At 36.6% G+C, this 9,056-nt stretch overlaps 1 protein-coding gene across 1 annotated transcript in view; it reads left to right on the forward strand.

Annotated features, from left to right (window-relative positions):
• LOC136872063 (protein C1orf43 homolog) overlaps window positions 1-4,518 on the forward strand; it is a 47,344-nt gene extending 42,826 nt beyond the window's left edge. The window contains exon 4 of the mRNA XM_067145920.2: window positions 3,477-4,518. Within this exon, the coding sequence (XP_067002021.1) occupies window positions 3,477-3,693 (217 nt within the window). The 3' untranslated portion in view covers window positions 3,694-4,518. The remainder of the gene's footprint in view (window positions 1-3,476) is intronic.
• The last annotated feature ends 4,538 nt before the right edge of the window (window positions 4,519-9,056 follow it).

Genomic DNA, 9,056 nt, shown 5'->3' on the forward strand with positions numbered 1-9,056 from the left:
AGAATTGAGAGAAAGGAGAAGAGCTGCTCGACTAAGTGGTATGTATTTAAAGATAAAAATTTCATTGTTCCGTATTGAAAGTATTAACGTTAAAAAATTAAATAATTGAAAAAGAGGTTCACCCTATTCAATTGAATAGGTTGAACCTCTTTTTCAATTATTTTTTTTAAGTGGTATGTTCCGAGCTGTCAGCGGAGAGATGGCGTGGAATGACATTAGTAGACGAATAAGTTTGAATGGCGTTTATAAAAGTAGGAAAGATCACAATATGAAGATAAAGTTGGAATTCAAGAGGACAAACTGGGGCAAATATTCATTTATAGGAAGGGGAGTTAGGGATTGGAATAACTTACCAAGGGAGATGTTTAAGAAATTTCCATTTTCTTTGAAATCATTTAGGAAAAGGCTAGGAAAGCAACAGACAGGGAATCTGCCACCTGGGCGACTGCCCTAAATGCAGATCAGTATTGATTGATTCATTGATTGATTGATTGATTGATTGATTGATTGATTGATTCAATACATATATGTATGGAGGGATGTTAAGTACATACATATATGTATTGAATAGGTGACAAAGTAAACCATTTAGCATCCTACATTTGGTGTTGGATGTTCTAAAGGTTATGCTAGTGTTTTGGTTTTTTATGGGGTTTGAAATTTGGTAAACGTTTGGATTGTTGTATGTGAATGTAATAAACTTATTCTTTTTGGGTTTGTCAGGGATGAGTTTTGTTGTTAATTGGAGTTTGATTTTGTTGATTAAATTGTTAATTGTTTCTAGTTTATACCCATTATTTTTTGCTAAGTTTTTTAAATATAATTGAGTTCTGTTTTTAGGTTTTTAGGTGAGAGAGGGATTTTAAAGGCTCTGTAAATTAAGCTGTAAAAGGTAGCTAGTTTATGGGATTTTGGGTGTAATGAATTATTTTTTATTGTTGTTTAGGTGTGAGTAGGTTTTCTATAAATTTGGAAGTCAAAGTTATCATTATTACGTGTTACTGTAATGTCTAAGAAATTTAAGGATCCGTTGATTTCGTTTTCTTTGGTAAATTTTATATTTTGGTCTAAGATGTTTAAAAAATTTTAAACATCAGTACTGCTATTGAGTTCTTTATCAATAATTATGAATGTGTCATCTACATATCGAAGCCACAAGTTAAGGCCTTTTATATTAGAAATTTTATTATGTTCTAAAGAATGTAAATAGATGTCGGTTAAGATGCTGGATAAAGGATCTCCCATGGCTAGGCCATCTTGATGGTAGATTTTACCATTAAAAGTAAAGTAGTTGTTTTCTAGAACAAAGTTTAGGAGTCTTAAGAATTCTTCTAATTCGAGTTTGCTAAGTTTACTGTGTTTAGTCAGGTTGTTTTTGATAATATTTAAAGTTTTGTTGACTGGTATGTTAGAATACATGTTAGTAATATCGAAGGAGCATATAGTGTGGTTGGGTAGTAAGGTGAAATCCTTTAAAATATTACAGAAATCAACAGAATTTTTTATTGGGGATTTATTGTTAAAAATGTAATGATTTTTGAGAAAGTTGTGGATATATTTTGAGGTTTTATATGTTGGACTATTTCTGCAATTGATGATTGAACGTATAGGTATATCTTTCTTATGTAATTTAGGTAAGGCTCTTGCTGTGGGAGTATTAGGGTTCATAAGGATTAGTTTTTGCTGTTCTTGTTCATTTAGTAAAAATGAAGAGTTCTTTAATAATGTTTTTAAATTTCATTGGATTCTTATTGTGGGATCTTTATTAACTACTGTGTAAGTTTCGTTTGTGAAAAAATCTTCAGTTTTTTAATATAGTCTTTTTTATTTAATAAAACAGTAGTTTCCCCTTTGTCAGCTTTAGTTATTATTATATTGTTATCTTTTATTTTGTTTTTTATGTCTTTAATTAATTTAGTATGGTTAAGATTAGCATTTTTATTTAATCCCTCAGTTAATGTTGGTAGTTTCTTTTTTATTTCGTGTCTAGTATCATTTTGTAATTCCAAAGGTAGTTTTGAGATATTCGTTTCAACTTCTGCTATGGTGGGGATGATATTGTTTTCTTTATGTATACTCGGCCAATTATGTTTTAATCCTTTATTTAAGAGATCTAATTCTTTATCTGAAAAGATCGTACTTGTTAAGTTAATTACGGCGGGTGTGTTGTTGAAAGGAGGAGTCTTTTTGTTTCTATCTTCTTGCCTTTTAGGTGACTGTAGTTGATTTTCTTTTAAAAAGGCGAGTTTTTTTATCTAACGTTATTTGTTTCTTATTTAGGATGATATTTAATTTGTAATCTACATGCAATTGAAAAGAATTCCGTTCTATAGGGGCTAGAAATTGAGACGCCGATAAGTGTAGTCTGTATAGTTGTAAGTTTAAAAGGGACTTCTTTCTGTATAAAGATTTAATTTCGTTTTTAAGCCAAATTTCGTTGGTTTTGTTTTGAGAATTATAACATGTAACTCAGGAAAGCCTGCTAGAGCGCTCTGAACCTCGTGACTTGGATGTTCCCCATGGACGTGAACTAGTTGAAAGTAATGACTAATGACAGTTGTAAATTCTAAAGCAAAATCATTTTAATACATTGCTCACTGATCAAATCAAAGCAAATAAATCTCATACTTGGCACTTTATAAAAACCAGAGTAATGTAAATTAACATAGGTTATGTTTGTGAGAGATATACAGTATTTAATTCATCAAGTGAATATCTTGAAATCTGGGCTAAAAGTTATTACAGTGTTTAGAAAATGACTCATAAACTTAATTGGTCATTGTTCATTATTTTAATATACTTTGTGTTTAGTTTTCTTTGGAATGTTCCGCTCTTATAAGTTGCACAAAAGTGACTTGTTAGTAAATAAAAATGATAATTGATGTAGACAAACTTTTGGTTGATTATGTTTAAAATGAATACTGAATTTTCATGACCACATTGTAATCAAAATGAACTTTCAACCTATTATGTCATGTGCCGTACATATAATACATGTTGAAGAGATGTTAAGTACAGATCCGAACCCACAACCTGCCAATTTTGCATCGGTTGCTCTACCAATTGAGCTATGGTGGCTTAGGTCATATTTGTTCTGTTGGAAAGGATCTAAGCTACAGATTGGGAGGTTGTGGGTTCGGATCCCACTGATGTCGGGTTGGCCATTTTTGTTCTGTACTTAACATCTCTTCAACACGAACTATATGTATGGAACACGACGTTTATTTTGATTATGTTTGAAACATTCTTCAACTTTGCCTATGAAAGGTATTGTATTTTCTATGAATATTATGCAAGCTTTGTTCGTGTTCAAGTCACCTCGATTCATTGTCTGTGTTCTGTTTGATGACATTTTAATCCTCACGCAGTCTTTTCTCAAGTTAATGTATACATTTGAATGATATTTGAGTTCCACTGTACTGTATTAGTTAAAAAACCTTTATAAATGTAACAAGCTATATCACTTGTCTTTCCAGAGCAAAACTACTGAAATCGTATCCTAACAGCCGGAAATCAAGTCCTAGTCGCACCCCATTAAAGAGAAATCCAGACAAGTATCGCAGCTTTTTGGAATCCAAACTTAGACCTGATCGGAAGTTAGCCGACGATGAAGTTTTATGTGTGGGTGATAAAGATGGGAGACCAACATCACTAGCAGTATCAATTGAAGAGAACAACGAAACTTCTGTATGATGATAGTAATTATTGTGTATTTTGTTGCTGACCACTTGGACAATAATTTGTAAATAATCTATTGTACATTATCATTATTAATGTCAACTGTAAAGTTGAGTCTCTGGATGTTTTGATTGATAAAATATCATTCTAGTCAAACAATTTTATATTGAAGTTTGTGAATATTTAATTGAAATGTAGCTTCATCATTTAAAGGGATGTGAACACTGTGTTGCTGTGCGTGTGTTCATCTCTCTGTAGTACGGACTAACTTTAGAGCAGTATTTCCCAACCTTGTCACTGTGTTAAACCTATTTCTATAAATTGTTCCCCTAGTTTTCAAAATAGTATCTGTCTTATGACTCAACTACTCATGTTCAGAAAGTGACCATCAGGAAATTTTGTTCTCGAGTCTGTGGCATTATTCTTCAAGAATAAGAAGTACGTTTAATGTAAATATACAACAGATAATCTTACCTCGCTGATATCATCTGGCCGCTGGTTAAGGTGTTCTCTGGCTCATAACCTCTCTATATGTGTGTGCATTACTATGAAACTGAGTTCAACTATTCGGATACTATTTCTAATAAAACAGTGCAAAAAGTAATTACTCTTTGAGTCAGGAGGGAAGGCAATGCATCATAGTGTGAAATAAATAAAATTGAATTAATTTCAACCGAATCAGGCTTGCACTGGGTGCCGTTATCAGCCGGACACTCCCTCAGCTGCCTCCACACAGATTATTTTTTTAAATACTACTACTAAATTTGGATAATTGTACTATATTTGTTACATGGAAACAAGTATTATTTCACATTAAATATTGATTAAGTATGTAAAAAGAAAAGTCTTAATAATAATATTTGTGTTATCTGAGAAGTCTGTAATAATTATTACACAGATCACTAGGCATTGGAAACATTGCTAATGAGATCAGTGAGCTTGCGTTGATGTATTTATTTTCTTGAAATCAGGCTCAAAAGATCTTGAAAATGTTTACCTTCAAGACAAGTGTTGCAATTTCTCTAAACAAATTTTAACTCGTAATTCTGCTTCTGAAATGTTAGATAGTTTGTCTCTTTTGTTGCTCTGCCATGCTCCTAATATTTGCGGATTTCATTTGTAGACTTCATCTCATTCCACCAATCGCAGGAGTATACTGTACATTCCACCGGTTGGGAAACTCTGTTTTAGAGGATAATTCTCTTAACTTGAAAACCCTGTACTCCAGAAAGTGAGATGAATAGTTCTTACATGAGGATGTCTTAGACCCAAATTGATATTGAACAGAATACTTGTCTGTTGTTAATGTTGCTATCTGGGGGAGAGGAGGAATTGTCATGTTTATCAGCATTCATTAACTGCGAGATGTCTCTTTCTTCATTAGTTAAATATCCTTAACAGTCCTTCCATCTCATCTCATCAATTACGAGAGTCATTTTGTAAGTCATGGCAACTGCGTTATATCTTCCAGCAAAACAGCAGCAATATAGATTCATTATAGATATGTAAAGGCCCCTGGAATGTGCTGTTCAATGTTAGCACCAACTTGGGTCTCTGTATGGGACCGAATGGCACGGGGCAGTTGAAATATAAATAAATATAAATAATTGTTCTGTTCTGCATAAAAGTTGTGTACATCTGCAAGTCCGTTGGAGCATTCGGAAGACTGTCAACACAGAAATATCTATTTGTGTGTATAATTCCTGCACATTCCAATGCCTGTCTTATGTTAAGGACCACTGATACCTCTGTGTGAGCAAACATGGGATGTCCACTCTGCATCAGTTCAACAGCTGCTACGCTTCTACATTTGGAGCATGACCAGTATCTCACTAAATTTTGCACACGTAGTTAATTAGTCAGTGATGGAATTCAGGAGAGAGTGATACTGGTGTAGACTTAACCACATTCACGCACAATTTTGGAAGTTATAATACGATTGCCGTTACTTATCAGTCGACCTCCGTAATTAGGTTATCAGTTTCTCTGTTAATTCCTTCCCTTTATAATGAAAAAGAAATGCTTCCTTTCATTTCTTGAATGTTCATTAGAAGATGCTCTAAATTGAAAGCCCTATGCTCCAGAAAGTGGGATTTCCAATCTTGCTCTCAGTAGATGGAGCGAAGCCTATCTCTTAACTAGTGTTGAGATTTATGTGCAAACTATGCCCTATAAAATGCCCAAATATGCACTTATATAAGTCCTCTTCAGGGCTGCCGACAGTGGGGTTCGAACCCACTATCTCCCGAATACTGGATACTGGCCGCACTTAAGCGACTGCAGCTATCGAGCTCGGTATATATAAGTACTAAAACCTTTGAGTCTGCAAGCTTACTGTTGTATAGGATATGTGAAAAACAAAACACTTCTTCTTCTTTTACTTCTTATTGTGTTTACCCTCCAGGGTTGGTTTTTCTCTCGGACTAAGTGAGGGATCCCTCCTCTACCGGATCAAAGGCAGTATACTTGAGCGTGAGACTTTGGGTTTGGGTTATACAACAGGGAACGAGGACCAGTACCTCGCCCAGGTGGCCTCACCTGCTTTGCTGAACGGGGGGCCTTGTTCGGGGATGGGAAGATTGGATGGGATAGACAAGGAAGAGGGAAGGAAGTGGCCGTAGTCTTATGTTATGTACCATCCCAGCATTTGGCTGGAGGAGAAGTGGGAAACAATGGAAAACCACTTCCAGGATGGCTGAGGTGCTAATCGAACCCCCCTATGCTCAGTTGACCTCCTGAAGCTGAGTGGACCCCGTTCCAGCCCTCGTACCACTTTTCAAATTTCATGGCAGAACCGGGAATTGAACCTGAGCCTCTGGGGGTGGCAGTTAATTACACTAACCACTACACCACAGAGGCGGACTAGAACACTAACAATATATGAAATATTCAAATTATTAATCGTAAGAAAACATATTGGATACTCTTCATAGTCGTGTTTATTCGGACTAAGGCGGTACCAGCTGTCGATAGGGTTACTATATGTTCTCATTTCCCTGGACATGTCCTGTTTTTCATTACTAAAAAGGATGTCTGCCTGGGATTTCTTTTCAGATTAAAATGTTCGGGACCGGGCAAGTTGGCTGTGCGGTTAGGGGCGTGCAGCTGTGAGCTTGCATCCGGGAGATAGTGGGTTCGAACCCCATTGTCGGCAGTCCTGAAGATGGTTTTCTGTGTTTTCCCATTTTTACACCAGGCAAATGCTGGGGCCGTACCGTAATTAAGGCCAAGGCCGCTTCCTTCCCATTCCTAGACCTTTCCTATCCCATTGTCGCCGTAAGACCTATCTGTGTCTGTGTGACGTAAAGCAAATAGGAAAAAAAAGTTGGGGTTTTCCAAGTTTTTTGCTAATCCTTAAAATTCAAACAGTAAGCAGTAACCAAAGTAACAATCCACCCACTAGATGTCAGGGTAGATCGATTGCAGTTTACGATTGTGATCTTCAGTTACAGGAATAATAATTATTTAGTAATGATAATTTCATGTGGATATTGCTACCCTGCCATATACGGCAAACCCTCTGACAAGGGTGGGCGGCACTTACCCTGTACCCAGTCCTCAAACCTGGGGCTCCAATTAAGTTTTCAATAGTTTCAAAGATATTTCCTGTCAACAGTTTTATCAATATGTGAAAGGAATACCAAAATTGTTGAGTAAAATAGGATCATCTACTAAATATGTTTGGGTAAAAACAAAACAATAACTATATAGCAGTTGAGGCTTTCGTGGCTGGCGTTACAAATCATTGGATAAATCCTGGAGGACACGATAGCCACGGCAGACCAGAAACACAATGGGTGATCAGTTGCCTGTCTCCACCAAGGCTGGTCAACGTACATCGAGCTCCTAAATGCTTCAGTCCTTGACCGAAGGACAGCCAATCAGCGACCGCCCCTCCAGCATGGCGGACCGACAGGCGAGCAGCGCAACGTAGCCTGCACAATATAATGAGGTGGAATTGCAACACCACTCCATTTCACTGTGAGCTTCGCTGCTATCGAAGTCAGTCGGAACCTTGATAATGCTGAATGCAGTCTTCGGTGAAATGTCGGGACCATCACGTGCTCCTGGACCATGGTCTACAAGCCCGGAAAACACTGACACAAAACAATAACTGATAGTAGGCTTAAACTATCGTAAATGGTATTCTGAGATATATTTGTGACAAGTTTCATTACATTGTCTGCAGTTAATGTGAAATTATGTGTAAGGCTGTAATTTTTAAGCATGTACCATATTTACGCGAATAATATCCGCATATTTCTTTAAAAAGTTGAGGCACGAAATTGGGGTCGGGTTTTATTTGACTCAATGTTGGCATTTCTTTTCAAAATCAGCCTTCCTAAAGTTAGGGTGCGGGGATTATTTGGTGGTGGGGATTATTCGCGTAAATACGGATAGTAGTATTTGCGCGAATAATACACTTTTTTTTTAAATTGAGGCACGAAATTGGGGTGTGCGTTCTATTTGGGTCAATCTTGGCATATTTTTTTCAAAATTAGCCTTGCGGGGATTATTCGTGTAAATACGGTGTATGCATTTTCATAAGAGAGTGAAATTTATTACACATTGATGACTGGCACCGGAGATCTCCGTAGTACTACGGCCAGCGGTTGTTGATGGGTCCCAGAGATATCCGTTTTTACGCACAGGTATGGTTTGTAGCTGCTTGTTCTATCTGTTGGCTATAATTTGAACTACTTTCAATCATCCCGTGGAGTAGAGGGATCGTAGAATTTAGTGTTGATGTATTTTTTATTGTACGATCTTTGTAACCATGAAAACTTTGTATATACACAGGTGTTCTTACACGCCGAGAATTATTGTGTAAGGGCAACATGCCCTATGTGGCGACACACTATTTCAGCATTTATATGCAGATTTGTTATCTGATGTCCCACATGGGTGATGAGCCCTGAGAATTCTCGTAGTTTTCAGCTGACAGTAGGTGACAGCCGGCAGTAGGTGACGGGCTACGAGGATTCTCACTTTTATGCACCTTGTATTTTCTTCATTATTGATGAAATTATGGGCTAGTTTATGAGTTCCAAACTGTGTAGTCATGGAATATAAGCAGACGAGCCAACTCTCCGGATTTAAACAGGAGACTCCCTATTTTTGGTCCTTCCTCCCTCTTTCCTGATCGCAGAGACTTATCTCCCGATTTTGAGAAAGATTTAATATTCCTGTATTTTTTAAAAATTCCAGATTTTCCCTCCTCCTGTAAATAGCTGGAGAGAATTGTTGTTCAGTGGGCTCTGGCAAAACAGATGACAGAATCTCTAACGTAATGCTTTTTATTTTATCATTTCCATATAGCTATTGTTTAGCACATTTACAAGGACAAAAACTCATTTCATATCAAAGCTTCCGGAAAA

Source organism: Anabrus simplex, chromosome 4 (assembly GCF_040414725.1).
Source record: "Anabrus simplex isolate iqAnaSimp1 chromosome 4, ASM4041472v1, whole genome shotgun sequence".
NCBI classification, from domain to species: domain Eukaryota; kingdom Metazoa; phylum Arthropoda; class Insecta; order Orthoptera; family Tettigoniidae; genus Anabrus; species Anabrus simplex.